Source organism: Nematolebias whitei, chromosome 13 (assembly GCF_014905685.2).
Source record: "Nematolebias whitei isolate Nwh7 chromosome 13, NemWhi1, whole genome shotgun sequence".
Classification (NCBI taxonomy): Eukaryota; Metazoa; Chordata; class Actinopteri; order Cyprinodontiformes; family Rivulidae; genus Nematolebias; species Nematolebias whitei.
In genome coordinates this window covers 13,162,071-13,187,070 of record NC_056510.1, presented here as the reverse complement: position 1 = coordinate 13,187,070, position 25,000 = coordinate 13,162,071, and the positions used below count along the sequence as shown (strand labels likewise).

Sequence of the window (25,000 nt, the reverse complement as noted above, 5' to 3'; positions counted from 1 at the left end):
TGAACTACAGTAAGACGAGACAGGCTCACATTTAAAACCCTGTGTCACTATGAGATGCTCTGATCCAACACAAACAAAACACCACCTGCAGAGAGAAATTACTTTGTACATACACGTGTGTTTTATTTACTATGTTGAATCTTAAATGCATAAAAAAAATAATAACAAAACAAATCATAGAAATGACAGCAGTGACATGTCATCTCATTCATGTTCCAATGGAGACCAATGAGGGTGATGTATGACCCTTGTTAGAAGAGGTGATTTTTAATTTTACACCACTGACACAGATGGGCCCGTAAAGCATGAGTGATCTGGTGGGTGCGGCTGGGCAATGAAATTATTTTAAATTGCGTGCACTCTTTGACTCAGAACATCAGGCTGTCGAAAATAAGAATGCAACTTCATAGACGTGAGAAATAAATCACACCCCGTAGGACAAAATGTCAGAGCGACATAAAAAGAAAAGAGAAAAAATTGAGTTTGATCTTCTTTAGTGGGGATAAACCAAAAAAAGAAACTATCAATGGAAAAGAAATGTGCATACATATATATATATATATATATATATATATATATATATATATATATATAGTATCATATTTAAATGCTTCAAAATATACACCAATTAATTCCCTCCAATTGATTTTGACCTGGTCAATTAAGCTGAATGTGGCCCACTAGCAGCTGATAAGCTACCAATCATGAGCAGGCTACTAATGCATACATTAAAACACACATCACACCGACGGTGCCATGTTTTCATTCCCCCTTAAATCACTTGTGCAGCGTGATAATTGCATGAGATGGGTGACATAGTGGTAATAGGGGGCAACAATAATGCTGAGTCATGCAGCAACTGTCAATGTAATAAGTACTAAATCAGCTAGCACCTGATGTTTTGAATATCATCCCAAATATCTGAGGATTACCTTGAAATTATGGGTAATGTGTGTTAATATTACTATCATATGGGATTTTGTTTGTTTGTTTCAGCCCTTGTCCACATGGAAACATCATTTTAAAAGACTCATATTATTATTTTTTTTTTTCAACTGGATTACAGACTAAAGAAAAAAAATAAAATGAATGCCACCTTGGTGTTTTCATGCCAACAGCCTAAATTTAGATATTTTGAAAACTTTGACATTCAATACATATAATTTAAAACCCCAAGTGTGACGGAGTTAACGAGAAAAACAACAAATTACGAACTTGAGTTTGCACTGCTGACACTAGCTTCTGAACAGCAACATCTTTGTATGTTGCATTTCTTCTAAAAACAGACAAGGTTGATGACGAACAATGTTGCCTTCAATAGAAGCAGGACAACAATCCTTAACATTACTCCAACAAATCCATGGCCAAAGTGATGTTTTATCACATTTTTGAACTGTCAACAATACTAAATCATGCAGTACATAAATTAACCTAAAATGTAGATCCACCATAGTCCATACTCAGTAATCCTGGTATGAAATCCAACAATGTTCAGTCAGGTCAAATGTAAATCATATATATGTTTAAAAAAAGCGAGACATGGGAACAATTTGAAAAAAAAAAAAATCTAACCCATTCCATTCTTTCTTATTGTGTTTACTATCTCCTCTATGCTCCTCTATGCTCCTCTTCCCTCATGTTTCTCTTTTCCTTATCTAAACGAAAAGGGCAGCTCCTCCCACGAGGCCACAGCCTCAGACACCTCCATCTACTCGTGTCTGTTTGTTTGTGTTTTACTCGGACAGGCTGTACTGAAATACAATTTTGTTGTGCTTTGGTGCAATGGCAATAAAGCTGATTCTGTTAATTCCTACCCAAAGTTTAAGCCTTATGAGTCTGCAGCACCTCTTCGTTCCTGTTGTTGGTGCATTTTTCAGCCAACATTACAACACCACATTTAGGTTGCTACAACATTTTGCATAGTTTTCTGTGTTTATGTGGATAAAATATTTCTAGCAATGGCGCTGTGTTTACAATATTTTTAGCGCAGTAGATACAGTAGATAGTTATTTTAGATATAGATTTCCAACATTTTCATGTGGACAAGGCCATACATAATTGATTAAAACATATAGGTTGATACTTTAGGTGATATGCTTGCCTGCATGCTGTAAGTGATGCTGATATCACCGGTTTCTCTTAGCTTTGCAAAAGAATGCAAACACAATTTAGCAACTAGGAAAAGTCTGCACAAAATGAGCCATAAAAAAATATAAATAAATAAAAAATAATAATAATAAATAAAAATGAAGTACTTTACCACATTAAGTCTTATTTGGGTTTCTTTTTATTCATTATTTGATTTTAGGTGAAATACATATTTTTGTTTGCAAACATAAACAGAATGTATGCGTCCCAGTCTGCTCCGCTATCAATTAGACTGTGAGGTCCTTACAACAAAACATTTGCCATGTGAACCAATTTGCCAAGTCCTTCTGCAGACAAATGTGTGAAGCCTACATATATGTGAGCATAGATCGCAGACAGTGACAGTGCTAAATTAATTTGCCAATAAAAAAGAGGGCACTAAACACAGAGGAAGGAGGAAAGCAGTAGAGAAATTTATGTTAAAGAACCGTGACAGAAGATCGTTGTTATCTACAATTGGAATCACAGGGTCAGAAAAACTGCTTTGAATTCCTAATGAAAAAATACTAACCTAATTTCTCCTTTTGTTGTGAGCAGACAGTTGCATTACTGCCAATGGAGTGTAAATTGTAGATGAACAAATCAAGGCAGCTGCCACTGATATAGTGCAAATGCACTTGTGTGTGCATTGGACACAGAGAAGCATGTTGACGCCTTCATAGGAGCATTTGCATTTTTAAGTGTAAAAAAAAATTACTAAAGGCAAGTTTAATAATTTAAACTGATGTCAAAAAATACAACAATCTACTTAAATGATTATTCTAAATAAAAAAAAAGTTCAAAATACATTTTAGAATAGCTTTCTATTTATATTTTTCCTGCCAATTCATTCTGTTATCTAGCACTTGTTACTTGACAGGTTGCTACAAGAAGGGCCCAGGTCTAAATACTGCGCTGAGACGGAAATGAATCCAAGATGGAGTGGAGGTGAGTGTGGGTACAAGGTGGGTGAGTTGGCTCTGAACATGGCTGAAGAGGTGAAAGGGACCTACTTGCAGCGTGGTTTGTTAAGAACTGTTAATGTGCACATCCCCTCATTCTGACAGAAGTAATCGCAGGGGTTGGCCAGCTCATCACAACGTTGGTTCTTGAACCCTGACGTGCAGCTGCAAAACATTGTGTTGGCAGTGATAAAAGGGCTCAGAGAAGGTATCTTGTTGAACATTTGGATACTGGAAGAATGGAGACTGACTCACTAAATCCTTATAGTATCTTTAGGTAAAAATGGAATAACTATGTGTTGAATCTTCATTCAAAAGATAGTAATTTATAACAAATGAGCACAAATCCTTTGTTCTTTTAGATAGCATTTTTTTAGGGAAAAATATGGTGTGTAAGTGGTGTAATCATCAAGATGTGAAGAAAAAGTAAGATTAAAAATAAAAAAAAAAAACCTTTCTAAAAACATATTACCATAACAAGAATGCATTGGAAATGGATAATCAGGAGATTTTCATCATGTTTAAAACATGAGAAACATTTTAAACTCAGTCAAACAAGCTTAATATTGCAAAAGCTTCTCTTAACACAAACTAAATACAAAACAATGACACAAAATGCATTTGATACATTCTTAAAATTATTTATCATTTTTTTCTAATCAGAATACAATTAATACCATTCTTTAACCTTATGATTTCTTAAAAAACATTAAAACAGTAGTTGTTGTTGCTGCACCATTTTAAAACTAGTATAAATTGTAAATTATCTGAACTTCTGCATTGTAGGTGTTGACAATGTCCAGAAGGACAGACGGAAGATTTTTAGTTTGTTTTCTACTTTTTAACCACAAATGTTAAGGTAGGGCTTCTGTTATATTAGTATTAGGGTCATGCTAAGAAAAAAAAAAAAGAAAAAAAAAAAACATTACAAGGAAAAAAAGTCATGAAATTATGAGAATAAAGCCATAATACAATAAAATCATAATATTACGAAAACAAATTTGTAGTATTATGTGAATAAAGTTGTAATGCTACGAGAATAGTCGTATGAAAATAATGTTGAAATATTACAAGAATAAAGTTGAAATAATACAAGAATAAAGTCATAGTATAACGAGAATAAAATTGTACGAGAATAAAATTGTAATATTATGAGAATAAAGTCGTATGAGAATAAAGTTGTAGTATTGCGAGAATAAAGTTGTAATATTAAGAGAATAAAGTTGTATGAGAATAATGTTGAAATATGACAAGAATAAAGTTGTAATATTACGAGAATAAAATTGAAATAATATGAAAATAAAGTTGTAGTATTACGAGAATAAAGTATTAAGAGAACAAAGTTGAAATAATACAAGAATAAAGTCGTAGTACCAATATTATGAGAATAAAGTTGCACGAGAATACTTTTGAAATATTATTAGAATAAAGTCATAATATTACGAGATAAAGTCATAATATTACATGAATAAAGTCATACGAGAATAATGTTGAAATATTACAAGAATAAAGTCATAATATTATCAGAACTCTTACAAAAAAAAGCAGTCTTACAACTGCGGTAAAGTGATAAATGTTGACGTCAGCAGTACAATAGCAGGGGGTCCAACACTCTGTGGCATATGGATTCTTATGTTAAACTGAAGCCGTATGGCATTGCAATTAATGGCTGCACTGATGGATTTAGTCGTTACATAATGGGGCAGCTGTGGCTGAGTAGTTAGAGCAGTTGTCCTTTAATGCAAGAGTTGGGGGTTCAATTCCACCAGCAGTCACACACCGAAGTGTCCCTGGGCAAGACAGTGACCCCTCACTGCTTCCGATGTGTGTCACATTGATGTATGAATGTGATCTCAAGCTTTGATTACCAGTAGTCTCTTTAGAATGATTTGTTCAATTAGCTTTGTAGAGTTCTAGTAGAGTGCTGTATGAATGGGTAAACGAGGACACAGATTGTAGCGTAAAGCGCTTTGAGTATCTTGATAAGATAGAAAGGCGCTATATAAATGCAGTCCATTTACCCTTTACCATTATATAAGTACAGTCCATTTATCATTTACATAATGTGGATGGAGGCACATTTCACAAACATTGACCCAAAAGTGATTGCAGATTATTTCATAAACACAGTGACTTACATTGGAGGCTGTCCACAGCAGGTTCAAGCCAACCCAGGATGTGTTACGAGTTATTCTTGTAATATTATGACTTTTTTCTCGTAATACTATGACTTTATTTCATAATTATTTCTTTTTTCTTAGCGTGGCCCTAATACTCAGTCGTATTAACCTTATGCTTGAGTAAAAATAACATTTAAATATTATTTGTTGTTGTTGTTGCACCATTTTAAAACTAGTATTAGTTGTAAATTATCTGCACTTCTGCATTGTTGGTGTTGACAATGTTCAAAAGGACAGATGGACGCTTTTGTCTGTTTTTTTACTTATTTTTGAAACCCTAAATGTTAAGGCAGTTAAACACATCTATAACATTAAAATAAAAAAGTATGTGTTGTTGCTCAGTTGCTTTACATTGCTGATTGGTCTCAATTTGTAATAAATAAAAACAAAAAATAAAAAAAATAAAATTAAAGTTGCAAAGAGTTCAATTTAAAAAAACGAAACCTTAAAACCAATATGTATTAAGTTTTATACGCTAACATTGGAAAAACAAAAGCATACACTATGATTCTGAGCCAGTATTTAGCAGCTATTAAAGCCTAAGGCTTTATTAAAAGTGCATATATATATATATATATATATATATATATATATATATATACATATATATAAATAACAATTTACATTCCAAATATGAAATATGTTTATTTAGCTTACCAGTACTGTTGGACAAATTAAATTTTATGAGGTGGACAATGATTTGCTTCTTGTTTTTAGGAAGAATATTACAGATTTCCTCTATATTTTTTTGTACAAGTGTTTAAAGCAAAAAAAATAAATAAAAAATTAAACAATGTTGTTGGCTTTGAGAAGGGTTGATGAAATGTACATTAAAAAGGAGTATTAAGGTTCATGATTTCTAGACACCAGGATATTCATCATCTCACAAAATCTCTGGTCTTTGGAGCAAACGATAAAACACATTGTTAAGATCTGTTAACCTCATCCAATAAGATGGATTCATTTGCATAGAAATTGATTTTATCCCCTGAAATCCGGGCAGCGACTGCAAATTTCAGTTTAATACAGTGGACAATGAGCATTTAAAAAATAGACAGACGGCGTTTGAAATGGATTCCCAATTTCCTCCTTGGACAAAGTTTTAATTCAGCAATGAATGTATATAGCTGAGAATGTATTATTTTTTAAGAAGCCCTGTGAGTAATGTTGATTCCCTCATGTGTCACTCATTCTTATGTCTGGTACAAGTTTTGGAGTTTCATGGTGTGTTAAACCAAAGATATGAAACTTTTTTTTTTTGATAGACAAAAAACATATAATATTTAAAACCTTCCACTGAAGATGGTCAAAGAGACCAGACATCAGCTCTAAAGTGCAAAGAGAAACAGTGCGATATGTTCAGAATGGCAGGCTTTGAAGCAGTTTGAAACCATTTTCCAACTGCTTTAAAACCTTAAGCCACAGCGAGGTGTCATGCTGCACAGGATGGTGTACATGCACTCAGCCCCCTGCTGCTCCATGGCCTCCGAACAGTGACATCAAATCTTGCCACAATTTAGGATTTTCTTTCCCTTCTGAAGGAGACACTTATCTTGTAGAATTCTTGAAGCAAGGAAAACGTATCCCTTGATGATTTTTTTTTTCTCTGCTTTAAAAGCAAGTCTTTTAAAAGCACAGAGTCAGTATTTGAATGGAACCAAGTGTGAATGGAGAACATACATTTTTCCACATTAAGCAGCAACTTACTGACAGAAAGGCAGGCTGGTGTCAGGGTCGAGGTGACAGGTACCTCCATTGTAGCAATATCCATCACACAGCTGACAGCTTGGTGCTATTCTGCCATTTGTGCAGCTGGAAGGTGAAGAAATAATTGACTTTAGTTACAGGCATATATATATATATATATATATATATATATATATATATATATATATATACTGCATAAATATTTGATTTATGTAAAGGAGGGCAGTTTATTTGGCTCCTATTCATTGGCATTACCAACACTTAAATGATGCGGTGTGTGTGAACTAACGCATTTTTCAAATGCGATCAAATCAGTTCAATTAGCCAGTAGCATGTAGTGACAGAACTGTGACTTAGGTTGAAAATACATTAGGGACCGGAAGCTTCTATATAAACGAACAGGAACTGTTCATACTGCAGTGACAGGGATGATGCAAGCACAGAAAGGACTCACTTGCAAACCACGTCTCCCGTTTCCTCGTTAATAAGGCAGGGAGCTCCGTGGCATCTGAGGCATTTGTCCACTTCGCACTTATTTCCCTCGAATCTAGCAGGACACACACACTCCACGTTGCCACTACTGGATAACGTGCAGGCCTTTGAGTTCACACAGTAGTGATGACAGATATCTGTTCCACATTAAGAGAATGAAAAAAAAAAAAAAAAAAAGGAGGTTAGTGTATAACTTACAGCTGGAGCTAGTTAGATTAGAATTGTACAGGGCTTTTAATTAGACTTAATTATCCACATCAAATGACATCTTAGCCACAGATGAAAACATTTCACCCCTTGGGCAAACAACAGTGGGAAAATACTAATGATGTGCAACTGAAATTGTTTTCCCACAACCCATTATTTCAAACATGGCAACGCAAAATAGATCGCTCTGCTACAAAAACACCCAAAGGTTGTTTGATGGAAGAATTCATATTTTGTTTATCTGCAAACTGAAGCAAACATGGTGTTAGTGAAAAATCCAGTATAATACTTTTGACAGTTGTTCTTGTTTTACACTGAATCTTAAAATGTTTTATTCTGTGAATTTTATGCAGCAAAACCAAAACTCAAATTAATGTTTTTTTGGGATCACGTGCAAACATTGTTTATATTTATGACATATGTTCTGTGATAAACATGACATTGTTTCTCGATGCCAAGTTATGGTACAGAACTCACGGTATAGACAGCGATCCCCGGTATATTCTGCCATACAGCGGCACACAGGCTGGTTTCCCTCAGTGATGTCACACGTTCCACCATTTAAACAGTAACTGTCACAAATTCTTTTCTCACAGAAAGGCCCCGAGAATCCAACAGGGCATCGACATGTTGGCTTTCCTGGACAAAAAGGACAAAAATATACACAACAGGAAGATTATTTTATGCTGAGAAAAATACAAATTCACTATTTCATTTACCTGATTTCAACTTTGTGACTTATAATGTTTAAATATTCTCTCAAAGTTTTCCCGTTTCATTCTGTGGTAAATCTAGCCTTTTTTAAGCTACACAGTATTTATATTATTCTTCTCTTATGCTTATTTGTTTCTGCAGATTTATTTATGTATTTATTTATTTTTTGCAGAGTTATACTTATGTGCATTATATTACATTTTGGTTATTTTCTTTGTTCAGCTTCTGAATTAAGTTACAGAAACATCTGTGTTTTATTAAATATGATTTATTAATTATGTGTTTGCCAGAGTGGAAAGTTTAGGACTGTGCAAATTTATCTTTTTGCATTTTAGATCATCTGCACAGAAGCTTATCATGCATGTGCATGCAATTGTGCAATAACATGTGTAATAAAAAAAAAATCTTGTTGGTGCTAAAATTTGAGATTTTTTTTTTGCTTGTCTGCTTTGTCTGATGCATGTGTGATTTTTTTTCTAATATGAAAAATATGCACATATAATGTATACAGTAATTGAAAGTAAAACTTGTGTTGTAACCTTTACTTATTGTTTTTTTTTTTGTTTTTTTCCCACATACAGTACTTTATATGTGTGGTCAAAAAATAAAACTAAACAAATGCTCTTTCTGTTTGAATGATGTTTGCAAAATTATATGTATGTCAGTTATGTGAATTCACTGACCATTATCTAAAAAAATACAACTGTTTCTGTTTGTCTAATATGTTTATCTGTACTCAACAATTGTTACATGAACGTACAGGAGAGTAACCTAACATCTTATTATTTTGCTCATAAAGTAAAACAACCTGCACAACCTGAGCTCCACAGAAGATGCATCATAGAAGGATTCCTGGCCTGTTTAGCATCTCAAATATACCTAAAATTCATGTTTGCGAAGGAAAACCTGCGCACCATGCTGACACATACACTCCACACAGATTCACTTAAGCATTTGAGCTCACAGTGCTAATAACATTTTTAGCATCACGGACAGTTTCATATATAGCAAATGTTTATTATGCACAACTCAAAAAAAAAAGAACTAAGTGAAAAAAAAAAAAAGATATACCCATTAATAATGCAGAATGCATTTAAATATACACATACGCTCAACTTTTGTATTTTCAGTACATATTCATGTACGGCTCAAGGCAACGGCTGACAGCCATGAAAATAAGCTGACGTATCCTTTTTGTCAGTTCTGTCCTCCAGGATGATCTATTTTATTTTATTTGTTTAATCCAGGTGAGACACAAGAAGCAAATAATTGCTCCAGTGTGTTCTCATTCTGACCACAGTCTTATTCCTCGTCCGACATGTCTGGAATATTCCTCACTGCAAGAAATTGTGGAAGCATTCTAATCAGGCCACCAAATGGTTTTTATATTCCACACTTGGAGTGAGGACCACCTCTTCACCTTCTTGGTAATCATTCTTGCTTTTGTTGAAAACTTTCAGATGGTGTAATTCCAGAAAGTGTCACTTTTTAAAGTAATGCATCCTAAGCATTTAATAGTCTGAGCACTGAGTTCTCATCCATAATACTGGCAAAGTACATTTATCTGTGGCGATATGAAATATACTGCAGACTGAATGCACTGTCATGAAGTGAATAGTTATAGCAAGGTTATTTTATTAACCTTTATTTAACCAGGCAAATCCCATTGAGATCACAGATCTTTTTTGCAAGGGAAGTCTGGGCCTGAAGGCAGCCTAACATACATGTTTTTGGTCTGTGGGAGAAAACCGGAGTACCCGGAGAAAGCCCACGCAAGCACGAGAAGAACATGCAAACTCCACACAGAAAGACCCCAGGTCCAACCGGGAATTGAACCTAGGACCTTCTTGCTGTGAGGCAACAATGCTAACCACTGTTCCATCATGCTGCCAAGGTTGCAAATATGACTCCAAAAACAATCACTGGAGAGTTTACTTCACTCTGACACACTTATAACATATCATAATATTTACACTTTTAAAGGCACAATACAAGTCTGTTTCAATATAAATATGCATTAATATGAAATATGCATTTAATCTTAAATTGTAATTGTAATCATTGTAAGGGGATAAATCATAAGGTAATTATGTCCATTTACTTTTTGGAGTTAGAAAACACCAAATGTTAGAAAACAATCTGCATATTCTTTCTTAAAATAGTTCAAGTATCCCAATGACATACTCCAGGTTTCCTAATGAGCAGACATAAGCAGGAGACAGATTTAAGGGGTGCTTAGAAATGTAATAAGTGACAACTTCTTGTATCGGTAATATGGATAACTGCATTGCCATGGATACAAGTGTACCCATGTACGTCACATTACACTAGTTGGTAATGTCACTGTTCCCATTTGCAGTATGTGGTTAGGATAATGTTGGGTTGAAATGCCCATGAAATAATGAGGTTTACAACATTTAAAGTGGCAAAGGTCTGCATTCTGTATAGTTTAGAGATATTGAAATGTCTGGCTTGTGCTTTGCATTGGTTTGTGTGTGTGTGCGTAGAATGATTTAAATAAAATAGAAAAAAATATATATTTGATTTTAATTACAAAGAGCAACAATATAACAAGCCAGACACCAGCAGTGTGACGAAGTTGTTCAAAAAAGTTGTCACGTTGTTTATTTGTGCGAGTAAAACTGCTTTTTTTCGCGCTGCAAGGAACATTCTTTAAAGCCACCATTCAACACATGTAGCTCAAACCCCAAAAGGCATTAATTTTCTCTTGTTATTCAGATACTTCAGACTCTCTGAGATGTGGCTCAGTCCCTGTTTCCCATGTGGACTGTTGGGTGGGTATTTTTGTAGTGACGGCAAAGAAGCAAAGGATTCTTTTAACAATAAGCTCAGATCAAACATTACACTGCAAAGGCAGCATTGAACATCTGAGATATATGGATGCAGGAGACAGCAAACAGTTATATTTCATACAGCCACTCACAGCTCACAAAGGCAGATGGTACATTAACATACCTACATATTGTCATGCTATTTTTGAACCAAACAGATAATTATTTCTGCTATTTTGTCCTAATTCTGTTGACTAACGTTTGTAATGGCAATTGCCTTTTTGAATCTGTGTGACATACCCGTTATTTGACGTTGAACAAACTACATGTACCTATGCAACTTAATGGCAATTTAGATATTTTGCAAAAACCTCCAGACTCTAACTAGTATGCTCACATTTTTTTAATAATCAAAATTATCAGTTTTATCAATTAATATATGACTGAGACGATTAAAATGTATAAATATGTTTGACCAAATCCTCCAGCCCTTGACACAAGACGCACAAATAGTCCTCTCCTCATTCCCCTTATGTCACAAGTGTTACATTCTCAGCACTCACCAAGTGTAGAAAACAGAAAACCTACAATGCTATTTACAAAGTAATTATTATTGCAGGAACATGTTAAAGGTATGCAAATTGTTTAAAGGAAAGGTCAAACAACTCAGTTGAAATACATTTTACTTGGCTTCATGTCAAATGTAGTTACCCAGACACCCCCCTTAACCAGATTCTTCCTCCCTTGACACTGCCCTTAAATAATGGGTGGAAACAGAATGTGTCAGGTAGAAAACAGTACATAAGTAAAACACATTTGGCTTTTGAATTATCTTCCAAGTTCTAGATGAGGTATAAGAACCACAGTGGAAAATTCCAAATGCTGCCTGGGGACTTGAGGTTTATCAGAACATTTTCTGGCACTGCAATAAGCATGAGATGTGTTGAGATGGTGCTCAGTATCCAAAAATCATGGCCTACCAAAGTGTCTGTGAAGGTATTTGAAGAAAAACCTACAGTCAGACCCAAACTGACAAAATGAGGAAAAATAGGATTTAAAAGAGAAAAAAGCCACATTTAAATAAAATTATAAATATGTCATTATTGTAATTTCACCGTATAACATTTGCAATGAAACACTATTTTGATTGCTGATAATTATACTGAAACGCATGGAAGCAGCTGGAATTCAAAGGCATCTTGTGTATTTATAGATAAAGCTGGAAACATTCCAGGCTCAAAGTGATAGTAAGCTGGCTTTCAGTCTCTTTTTTTTTTTTTCTTTAAAGCAGAAGCTTTGACAAAATCCAGTTTGCTTTATTGTTTCCTTCTCTCTCATCTTTGGTCACTCATTTCAACTAATACTTTTTTGCTTTAAACATTTGCTCAAAGCAGGAACAGTCTAACAAAGGGTACATTGTTACAAGCACTGCAAGAACTACCACTATATACTGTATATATATTCAGTGTTTTCCCTACCATTATACAAGCGGGGCGCCCCATCAACAGAAGTGAGAGCCCCGTCTACCGACCCCACACACACACACACCAAACCATTTCTATTTTAACAAGACATGGTGTTGCAGGGTGTACATGATCAGTGTGTTATTTTGATAGACATACAATTCTGTTTAATGGACTGCACTAATTGTACATACAGTACTTCAATTCTGCCAGCACGGTGGTACAACTGGTAGAGCTGCTGCCTCTCAGAAAGCTGGTTACCCTGGTTCAAATCCTAGTCCGGGGGCCTTTCTGGGTGGAGTTTGTATGTTCTCTACGTGCATGTGTGGGTTTTATCCGGCTACTCCAGGTTCCTCCCACAGACCAAAAACATGCACGTTAGGTTGACTGGTAACCTTAAACTGTCCCTAGGTGTAAGTGAGCGAGTTTGTCTCTATGTGTCTCTGTGATGGACTGGAGACCCATCCAGGGTGTCCCCCGCTTCTTGCACAGTGATTGCTGGACATGGGCACCAGTGACCCCAGCAACCCAAAAAGGAAGAAGCGGGCAAAAGATAATGGATGGATAGATGGATAGTTCAAGTCTCTACAATGAATGATAATAACGTATAACCTGGCTTAAAAAAAGACATTCATTTGAAAAGTATCAGTTTTCTTATTGCTGTATACATTTTGATGAATGTGTACAATTATTCACATCCAAACCACCAAATTTTTGTGTATCTGTCTTTTCTAAATGAGATTTAAAAATATAAATCTTGTAATTGCTATTTTAGTATAGTGATCAACAAGTGTGAATTAAGGGGAACACATATCTTATGGGATTACATCATTTGCTCTCTTTGCTACTGCTGACAAACCATTTTCAGAAACCGTCATACAACTCAACGATAAACCCATATTTATAATAAGTCACAAGAACATAAACATTTTTTTTTTTTTCAAAGAAAGTTTTAGACTTGTTCAAAAATAAAACTGCTCAAGGGGCAAATCCAAAGTTACTAATTCAAACTGCAAAGAGGAGGATATGACAATTTAAAGAAAGATAAATGGGTCTGAATGACATCATACACTGGATCATTATGCAGAAAGAAGTAGGCAAACTATTTAAAAATAAAACTGACAGATAAAACTTAATTTTACCATGACATTAATATACATGATTCCACTGCAGGACTGCCATTATGAGCAGTGTGTTCATGCATGCTTAAATTTAGCAATAATACCATAAATACACAACAAGTGCATGTTTTTATGCAGCATTCAGTGGAAGCAGACAGACAAGAAATGCACTGCAATGTCTGCAGCCCTGCAGAGATTAACCAGAATATTTTAATAGAAATGTCCCAGATGCTTACTGATGACACACATCCAATCACACTCACCCAGTGGTGAACCCAGGCAGGAGCCTCCATTTAGGCAGTAGTCTGTGCAGTGGTTGACCTCACAGCGCTCCCCTGAAAAGTCCGGCCAGCAATAGCACCTCCATTCTCCTTTCTCATTGGCTAAGCAGCGGCCTCCATTCTCACACGGGGGACGACACAGTTCACCTTCACAACAGCAAAAATCATTTGACGTGTGCTACAATGTGAAGCAGTCGCACCACATTTAGCAGTCTTGTGTGGCTAATGTTGGAACATCTACTACCACCAAAGTGGGAAGCTGAGTTTAGAGTGCACGCATGATGTCAGAATTGTTCAGTACCCAAAACTCCACATTGTGCCACACATGAGTGAATTTAAGTGACTGCCATGAAAAGCTGTCCAAAAGGGGTCTTTTAAAGAATTTAAGTCCACTTTGCAGGGTTTTATGAAGGTACTTTCTACTTAAAGTTATAACTGTTAATAATTGCTACAAAAAGATCAAACATAAGCCTGCCTGAAGTGTTGACATCACTGCAGGTGCCATTAACCAGAACTTTCCCCTCTGGACAGATGCATCGGGCGCCCGTTGGGTTGAGCAGACATAGGAAATCACAAGACATCCTCAAGCAGGGATTTGACGCTGCGGAAAGGAAAACAAACAAACAAACAAACAAAAACATGGTCCAAGTGGATAATCTGTTAGGTGTTTTTTTGTGATTATAAAGACTTGTTCCTGGAAAGAGCTATTCTTTCTTTTCTTTTTTTCTCCCTAAACTAAAGCAATTATTGTAAGTGTTTTAATTTCTGTTTTAACGAGTGTTGTTTTCTTTGAGGCAGGAAAAAATGCTGGACTAAATTGAATGTAGAGCCTTGCTTTGAAAAATCAACAACTGCAGATTTTCTTAACAATTTCCTTTCATCTAATTGATTAGGAGCTTTTTCAAGCACTCCTCGTGATTCTGCCAGGAGCAGACAAGCAATACAATAGAAACACTCAATCAGAACTCTGTATATGTTAAAGCAGGTTCAGCTCCTATTACAAGTTAGTTCAACATTTATGTTTTAATCAGATGCAACCTGATTAAATAATACAATATATGTCAAACATTGAACAAACCACTAATAATACATTTTTTTTTAAAGAATTTATCAGCAATTATATTGTTCTCTTTATATTTATTCTCTTTTTACCTATTACATTTCATACAATCAATAACATCTATGCCAGCAATACTAGCAGAGAATAAAGATCCCAACCCAACTCCATTTAAATTGTTTTTAGAAGTTTTTTTGCTGAAAAATTCAAGCCTTCACTTCATAGCTTTGTGTGAGCTGAGAGCATCCTCTGCCCACAGACTTGCATATCTCAAAGTGCACGGCTAGCCTAATGAGTCTCTGGGGGGTGGAAAATCTGCTCTGTAAGAGAAAAACTGACCAAGACTGGGCTCACTTCTGTTATTTCAGTATTAACAACATAGATGTAACAAATAATAGATATTGGTTTATACAGTTTCATCCAATGGTTAGGGATAGAAAAAAAAAATTGCATTGTTTTATCTTTTCAAAAGTGGCATATTGCTTATGTAGTGAATTATTCTGTGTGTGCACATGTTTACGTGTCTCTAGCTCTGGGATGCAAACATGCTGGTGTACATGTTGCGTAATTCCACTTTTTTTCCATTTGTTTCCACTGGAGATCAACAAATAGTTTAAATGTGCTTGAACATAAGTCCATTGCGCTCTACTTTTACTATACAAAGTTTCTAAACTGTAAATGCTCTAAAAAAGCACAGAATGTCATGATTTCAGCTCCCTGCCTCCGGCTGCACTCTGTCACCTGCAAGTGCTCTTGTTCACGCCCACTTTTCCGCTCTGCACAGTGAACAGCTGCAGCAGGAAGTTTATCTTGCAGTATGAGCAGCACAAAGGTGCAGGAGGTGCTAAATAATAATTAAAAAAAAGTAATAATTAAATAAAAATCCCATGCCAATCGTGCGACTCATCCATCAATCAGCCAATTGTGTGTCATGTCCAATCTTATTTTGAAAAAACGTGATAGAGTGAGTCCATGATAAATGAACCACAAAGTAATGAGGGACTACTGTATTTAAAGTAATTTTGCTTTGCTTGTTGCATCTGGGAATCAACATGTGAGTCTGCATGTCTAATGTGCAAAAGAAAGAGTATAATTGTTGTGTCAACTGTTTTATTCCTTTTCTGTTTACATTTTTATCATAGTGCATATTCATATGTAAAAACATCAAAATTAAGATATGCATACCCAGAAGTAAAAACATACATAAAGATATACCATTTTATGATATTATCTCTTTGCTGGCTTTACTAAATACACATCTACTCTATATCATAACAACTTACCTTCTTGCTGTTTGTAACGATGGGAGATGAAAACATTTGTAGGCCTTTCCACTCCCAAATACTGAAAATCCACAGATTGTTTTCCAAACTTGTGAATCTTGAAGATCTCGTGTTTTAGTCCAGTTCCAAATATGTAGTCCTCAAATATATCAATTCTGTATGGCTGAGAGATTCCTAAATACACCACATCGTAAATAAAGCAAACAGAAAGTTCTTATCTTGTAGCTCATGGAAATGTGTTGTGAGCAGATTGATCTAAACACAGTGTGGAGACCTACTCTTCTGAGACACGCAGGCAATACTGTTGCAATTTTTTGATAAGAAGTGGAGGAAACAAGCATGCATCATGGACAGCATACGTTTAAATGGAAAAAAAGAAAAACAACTTGTAATTTGTTTTTCTTTTGGCTTTACCGTGTCTGTTACTGATTGTCACAAGGGGGTCTGAGCCATCCAATCTCATGCTCCCTATCTGCGAGAGCTCAGGATCAGCCCAGTAAATACGTTGGTTGAAGTAATCAATTGCCAGCCCTGTGGAAGGATGAAGGTAAGTGATTTATTTACCTGATAAATTAAACTGAAATCGTTGTAGAATACCTCAGTGCAGGAAACAGTTAGTAAGGTAAAATAATTTCAGATTAAATGCAGTGGAATAAACAGGATTGTGAAAGCAGTCTCTTTTAATCCATTTCAATTTTCACTGTTTGCATTAAAACATCAGTGTTCTTATATTGGAGATATTATAGCTGTGTGCTGCAGCTTTCAATAGAGAATTTCAGGAATTATTAGTTCAAAAGTGTGAATCACTTTCAGTTTTTCTATAAAGTCTGAGTAGAAAGCTGAGCACCTGGCTGAGGCATTTAAATAGTTTTTTCTTTTTTTTTCTTTCAGCCCTCTGATGATGAATTTCTGTCTTTGTGACCAAGACAGAGCACGGACCCCTCGAATTAAAGGAGGCCAAAGCAGCTCTTCAAAACTAGATCAGCACTAAGTGTCTCCCTACAGGCCTACCAACACAAACCGAGTGGCTGTAAACTATTCCTTACTTTTATATTCTCTTTGTGTTACTAGGCTCCTCCTAAGCTACCATTCCATTCATTGGCAGTTTTTTTTTTTTTTTTTTTTTTTTAACAGCTAAAGTCACTGGTCTATTGTATCATCCACACTGACAAACTTGATTTTTATATGTTTGTGCTCATGTTTTTGGAAAAGATGACACTAATATAAAGTAGTTAGCAAACAATCTAAATATGTCAACCAGCAACATGTCTAGTTCCCTTTAACAAATATGCATTGGTATTGTCCAGTTAAGTCTGACTTTATTGTTTCACATTTTTACATGTGAATTAAACACATTTTTAAAAAACATGTTGCGTGGCTGAAGAAAATGCTGCTCAACATTCATAGTAATCTGTCAATATAAGTAAAGTAAAGTGCTATTTATTGTCATCATTGCATGTCCCCATACAATGGCAAAATTGGGTCTCTGCATTTAACCCAGGTGGGGCAGTGGGCAGCTATGTAAATGCCCAGGGAGCAATTAGGGATTAGTTGCCTTGCTCAGAGACACCACAATGTTTAAATGGCTGTAGATTGAGCCTGGGACATTCGGGTCATGAGTTGGCTGTCCTACCTCTACCCCATCTTGGCCCCAGATAAAGAACATATATTGTAATTCGGTCATATACACAATATGTAAATACAGGTACAAATGTGAACAATGAGCCTTCACGATATCTCAAACATATATCACATGATGTTCCATCAGAAAGGAAATGCATTCAACATGCATACTAAGTCTCAAGGATAAAGGTGGATGATGAAAAATACAGTTACAGTAAAGGTTGCTTTCTTTATGTGCAAGGAGACTCCACAGAAAAGCATCAGTGTATCAAAGGTATGAGAGGAAAGGAACGTTATAGAAATAATAAAGACACAAATACCAACCGGTGGGTCTCCTAAGATTTTTCTCCAGGAGTACTCTGCGTAATGATCCATCCATGGCTGATTCCTCTATATGAGAATGATCTCCAATTACACTCCAGTACATCATTCTGCAACAGAGAAAGAGAAATGCTCCCTTGCAAAATGCTGCATAGAAACAGAAAATACTACATGCACAAAACATATGCTGCTATACAGCCATTTCTATATGTGTAAATGTAGCCTGATGATTTCTAATTGTGCCAACATAATTGCAACAGCCTATTTCTTTTCAAATTATTTTTTCTTTGCTGTTGTATTATTCAAAAAAAAAATATATATATATTATGGGTTCACTTTTAAAGACAATGGGACTTGGATAAATATCACATTTTACTTGCAAACTAACACATCAATGGAAGGTGATAAAACTGAAAACAGAATATTGGAAAACTATTAAATTGTGATGTGAAACCCATTGTTGCAAGGCACATTTGGTGCACTGATAGGTGCCACTGCATATTAACCCATGGGGGACCATTTGTATTTTCCAAAATCATTATTCTGTACAGTATTTAAATGTAGTCAAGTGTGTGAAATTACAATCAATATAATATTGGCACTCTTATTAAAATCATGTGTGATTAACATCAACAGGAAGAAAAGATCATCACTAAGTACACAGCTTACCCTCTAGCTGGGTTTACAGCAATGGCATACGGCTCTCCCGCTATGTCGGTAATCAAGCGGGTGCAATTCGGTCCCTTAAGTTGGCCCACATTTATGGAATATCGTAATTTAGTCCAGTGGGCTGTGTAATAGCTGAACCAGTGCATCCGAGAATGATCTGTCCAATAAATGTTCCCTGTGATCCAGTCAGCAGAAATATCTCTGGGGCGACGGAAGTCTGAACACTGCATTGTATATCAGGCACAAGTGTTAGGCTCTTTAGTTAACACAAATGCATATACTAGTCTCAATCTTTCAAATCAACAGAGTGAAAAAGTATGATGCAAAATTATGTTTGATTTTATTTTATTTGTATTTTACAAACCAAAAATATGCTATAGCATCGTTTAGAAGACATAAAAGGATACTTACGATGTTCCTAACATTTGATTTGGTTTGGCCTCTTTCAAGAGAGTCTTTGTAAAAAATTCCACCAGGATTAAATTGGGTGGCCCATATAAACTTTTGCTGATGAAACAGAACATCCATCCCAATGATACGAGCATTGTCCTCAATGTGAGTGAGCAGTTTGTGCCCATGGCTCTGGTTATATGGATACACAAAGCTTCGGATTTCAGTATCATTGGCAATGTAGAGCACTCGATCATCTGCTCCTGCAGGATATTCAAAAATAAGTTACAAAAAAAGAAAACTAGTAATATCCTATTGTGGGTAGTAGTTTGAACACAATACATAAATACACATTTAGAAAATACGGTGGCCCTGAGGTCTAAATGAACAACATTTGAAAAAACGGAATTACATTAAAATAAAAATAATAAAATAAAAACACATTTACATTAAACTAAACCATAAGTGGTTTAAAAAAAAAACAACATTTTGATATAAATATTTTATCTAGACTGACCCTGGGTTTTGATCTGCTCAGTGACGGATTGTAATAAGATTATGACCTGGTTCTGACCGGTTTAAACAGGGCCAGCAACCCTAAAAAAAAGTCTCCCAGGAATTCAATATCCATTGAGGAATAGATTTTTATTTATTTGTCATTTCTTTATTGGCTCACCACACCACGCAGAGAGGCTTTTCTACATCCCGTTATTTTTCCTGACATGTCAGCTCACATAAGATCCAATAAGATCACACTTAGTCCGCCCCCTTATTCACTTGATAGGCTGCGCTCACGGAAGAAGGCGGAGCCTAGGCCAAATATAGTTGAAAGGCAACGTGTCATCCAACCCCTTCTGGTCCTTGATCTTGAGTCAAATTTGTATCGGAGAGGCTAGTACTGTAAACTGTAATATTTTCCTTCCTTGAGTTAATGCCATTAGTAAACTGAATTCACGTTTCCTTGATCTATTGAGATAGTGTTTGTTACTACTTCTGAGGGAGTCCGAGCCAGGAGCCTCTTGAGATGGAGGTAGGCCTGGGGTCCGAGATAAGACCCGCAGGACACAACAGCTCACGACAATTTCAGAAACGCATTTTTGGAATGTAATTCAGTTTTTTTTTTCCCCACCACATCCAGTTTGGCTTCAATTATTTTCACCATTTCCGGTTTGGCCATGTCTGCTTTGGCTTAGCGTTTTTTTTTTTTTTTATGTATTTCCATTTTTTCAAATGTTGTTTGTTTAAACCTCGGGGCGACCGTAAGAACATTATACAAAATTGTTTAAGTAGTGAATAAGCATACATACGAAAAGCAAAATAAAATGTTTATTACTGATTTCTAGAATGGCACCTTTTGCAATGCAGTTTCCGTTGACCTCCTTAAAGTTCCTATCACATGTGCATTTAAAAGATCCTTTGGTGTTTGTGCAATAATGTGGGCATGCATCAAACTGCAGACACTCATTTATCTCTGGGAAGAAAAAAAAAGGTAACAAATTAACATGATCATGTTTATATGACAGTGCTCTGAAAGTACATACATTTTTCATTGTCATCAAAAGGTTTAAGGCAAGACTGACAATAACATTTCAATATTTTCTCCCTGCTCATTAAACATAATGAGAATAGTTTTCATTTGTTGCTTTGAAACGAGATGAGTTGTGACACATTTATTACAGCTGAATCCGTCTTAGAGTCTGTTTTCATTACAGAGAATTATCTCATGATATCAACAGATGTTTCAGTTCTATTAAAAAAATAAAAATTCTAAGCTGCTAAATGCTTGATTGGTTGTAAAGGGCAGTAGTACTTTCCTGAGAATAAAATTTAGTTATATTTGTTGGTTTCCTGCATGTATTATTTCCCTCAAAATTCAAATAAATATAAAAAAAAAATCATTTATCAAATTTAAAAATCTATATTTGTAGAGAAAAAAGCTAGATAAATGATAACCACGTGTGTCTTAAATATACTTACAATTTATGTTTCCCCAATCCTGGTTTATGAACCTCTTATTGAAAGAGTACACATTGTTCTTAAGCATTGCAATAACTCAATCAGACTAAAATCAACAGACATTTAAACTGAAGTTTTACTTTCATATATTTTAGGTTGGGATAAATTAGGAAGTAAAACACCATCGGTGACCATTTTATCTTATTATGATTTAAACTGTTTGAAAAGCTGATTATTTTTTGTCCGTTTTTTATTTATTTATTATTTTTACTAGAATAAATATAATTTCGAAGCCCACTTGTTTTTTTTTTTTGTTTTTGTTTTTTTTAACTTACTTTGGATTGACCATGACCTGGACAACTGACAATCTTCACCAGAATAGAAAATTAAAAATAACTTCAACAAATGTCTATCATAAGGCTTTCACTGCAACATAGCGATGACTAAATCATTAAATAAAATGGACTTTGCTAAAATATTTACCTATAAAAACAGCCAAGAATTGCTCATACGTTACCTTCACATTGCCCTGTCCTTTGGTTCCTCTTAAAGCCAGGTTTGCACTGACATATCGCGTTAGCATTTGTTTGGTTGCAAATTGCATCTTCCCCACACGGATTTGTTTTCTTTCCACATACATCACTGCTGGAAACTATAAATAAATCCAGGTCTTTGATTACACCTCTGCATCTTAGACACATGCTGGGATTTTCTTTTGATGTGCAACAACTAAGAGGGCATTTTAATCATTCATACAGAGCACAGCACACCTCAAACATGTTCACACATATATTATCATAAACAACAAAACATCACTTCTAAAGTGAGGAAACTGCTGAGCAACGTGATAACATCATTTTGACATTTGTCATGTTTCATCTTCTTATGAACACTTCTTTGATCTGTTTGCTCAAGTTAGCTGTTGCTGTGCTTACATGACTTGCAGTCCTGCTCATCGGAGCCGCCGTCACCACAGTCGCTGAAAAGGTCACACTGGAGCTGCATTGGGATGCAGCGTCGATTGCTGCAGGTGAACTCGGTTTTCCCACAAGGTCGAGGTCTTCCAGCAACCTCCTCTGCTTCAGCACACATGACGCAATTAGGGGGAGAAAAAAAGAGAGTAAATACTTGCTATTCAGGTGCACATGTTGCATTCACACTCGTGAGATATTGTAACATTTGTTTGTTATCTGTGTCTTATTTTTTAATTTTTTAATTCACACATTCTTCTCAATATAGGGTCATTTAATTTAGAAAGTACAGAAGTCCCTTGTTTATCAATTGGGGATCCGTACCCTGAAGCCATGTAATAAGTGAAAAAACGCAAAGTAAGAATACAAAGGCATTTTAAACCCTGCCCACACACTTGCAATATTCTAAACAATGTTTCTAAACTCTAAACGCTCTAAAAGAGCACAGCATGTCATGATCTGTGTGCTCTGCCACGCCCACTGTGCGCTCTGGCACGCCCACTTCTCCACTGCAGAGCTGAGATCTGACATGCTGCACGAGGAAGTTTCTCCTGCAGTGTGGACAGCACACACGTGCAGCAGGTGCTATATATATATTTTGTTTGTTTGTTTGTTTGTTTGTTTTTTTGTTTATTTATTTTTTGTTTGTTTAAATATAAATTATATGCTAATTGTGTGCCTCATCCATCAACCGATTGTGTGTCATGTCCACTCTTATTTTGAAAAAACGCGATAAAGCAAGTCCACAATAAACGAACCGCGAAGTAGCAAGGGACTACTGTACACATTTTAACACCAACAAAGTCAAGTCAGGTCCTCTGGATGGTTTCTTTTTGTTGAAGCGTTTCGTCATTCATCCAAAGAACCATCATTCCGACAACAAACTCAGTCCCATAAGTAGCACACTTTCTAAACTTTTTTATGCATTTACAGCTATTCATTTTAGGTGGCACGTTTTTTAAATTTATTTTATTTTTTTTATTTACTACAAATGATGCTAGGTGGTCTATTTTTTCTGTAATTGCTGGTAGATTTACACGGAAAACCTTTTCTAGCATGTTTATATGTACAAATGTATTTTAGACTATTGCTAGAGAAATGAAAACCTTTAGGGAAACTTTGCTGGGTTTTAATTGAACACCTCTGTCATAAATGCTTGACAGACTGAATATTTAGAGTAAAGTTCAGTCTTGATCTCGGCTCTTTTGGGTCATCTGTGCTGTCAAATAGCTGAGCTAACGCAATGTGGCAGAACCAGAAGTGTCACCAGATTCTTTATAATCGGGCAAGTATTGGAATGATATCCAGCTTGGGCATAATTTAATCTCATAAGAGTTTAAAGAAGCTGGCAGTCCAATGAAAATAAAACTGTTTGACCACATACAAGGTAGTTTTTTCCAGTATTACTTCTATGAACTTCTCTACAAACATTTGGCAATGTGGTATTTGCCTGGATGTCCCCGTTTAGCCTCACTGCACACTAAACTGACTCCTCATTTGATCCTAAGCATTCAGAGCTGCGTGCCCAGCAGTTCCATGAGTCTCACAAAACAGAGCATGTAAAGCAGGCAATCAATGAGATGTTAAAGTCAAGAGAATTAGTCAAGTTGAAGGTTCTCATCATTCTCTGTTATAATGTGAGAAATAAAAACAACGTGATTATTGATATACAGGTTCTGCAATTGTACAGCATGACCCGCACATCAGCTGGTAGTGCATGAGAAAGTACGTAAAAAAAAAAACAAACAAACAAACAAACCAAAAAAACATTACAAATATGGTAGACAACAGCATCATTTAAAATCTGTTGAACTGGAATTATAAATTACATTGCTGTGGGACACTCAGCCATTGTATTAAGACTCTTTACTCGCAGTTACCAAAGCTTAAAATATTTAGATTGAGTGAGAGACAAAACATATTGACTGGGACATCCCCAATAAACTGTAAACAACTTCCATTTACTAAACAGTTAAATGCCATTTAAACAAATAAAAACATAAAACTAAATAGATTTCATGATGATGCTGTCCAAACATGGACATTTTACACACTTTAATCACAGTATTTTGAGCGGAATGTATTGTTTTCACACCCCCCCCCCCCCCCAATTTACAGAACAAATGGAAGTAGTATAGCACTCTCCAACACTGTTACAATGAGAAGCAAAAAGGAGCATAATGAAGTGATGGGGAGGAGGAGGATGGAATTAAGATGAGATTGAAGGGATGGATGGATGGAAGAAGCCTACAATGGTCAGAGGTAATGGACTGAGGTAGGAGATGGATGAGAGTATCAGTGGAATCAGAGGAAGATGAATGGAGGACAGAAGGAATGAGAGAGTGATAGAAGAGAGAAGCTATTTGGCCCTCTCTGTCTGCTGTGTGTGGGCGATCATTTACTGAACGTTTGTGTTTGAGGCGACATGTCAGAACACGACAAAAGGGACAACGATTACGCTTTGGAATCTTCTTGAACCCCCCCCCCCCCCCCACACACACACACACACACACACATATAAATAAATATATATAGGTTCTGTTTTGGTTTGTAAGATATAGAAGTTGCTTTAGCGTATAAGTCACATTTATTATGCATGTATTTAATGGTCAAAACAGTTTCAGTTTGCCCAGCCAGCCAGCCAGCCAGCCAGCCAGCCAGCCAGCCATCCATCCATCCATCCA

General features: G+C 35.7%; 1 protein-coding gene across 1 annotated transcript in view; it reads right to left on the bottom strand.

Annotated features, from left to right (window-relative positions):
* lrp1bb (low density lipoprotein receptor-related protein 1Bb) overlaps positions 1 to 25,000 on the bottom strand; it is a 235,325-nt gene that overhangs the window by 5,124 nt on the left and 205,201 nt on the right. The window contains exons 60-73 of the mRNA XM_037686113.1: positions 22,281 to 22,424; positions 21,863 to 21,997; positions 20,741 to 20,860; positions 19,411 to 19,652; positions 19,000 to 19,223; positions 18,334 to 18,440; positions 16,801 to 16,917; positions 16,387 to 16,560; positions 14,522 to 14,647; positions 14,029 to 14,193; positions 8,153 to 8,314; positions 7,431 to 7,605; positions 6,977 to 7,081; positions 3,141 to 3,254 (exon numbers count right to left, since the gene is read on the bottom strand). Coding sequence (XP_037542041.1) covers positions 3,141 to 3,254; positions 6,977 to 7,081; positions 7,431 to 7,605; positions 8,153 to 8,314; positions 14,029 to 14,193; positions 14,522 to 14,647; positions 16,387 to 16,560; positions 16,801 to 16,917; positions 18,334 to 18,440; positions 19,000 to 19,223; positions 19,411 to 19,652; positions 20,741 to 20,860; positions 21,863 to 21,997; positions 22,281 to 22,424 — 2,110 coding nt within the window. The remainder of the gene's footprint in view (positions 1 to 3,140; positions 3,255 to 6,976; positions 7,082 to 7,430; positions 7,606 to 8,152; positions 8,315 to 14,028; positions 14,194 to 14,521; positions 14,648 to 16,386; positions 16,561 to 16,800; positions 16,918 to 18,333; positions 18,441 to 18,999; positions 19,224 to 19,410; positions 19,653 to 20,740; positions 20,861 to 21,862; positions 21,998 to 22,280; positions 22,425 to 25,000) is intronic.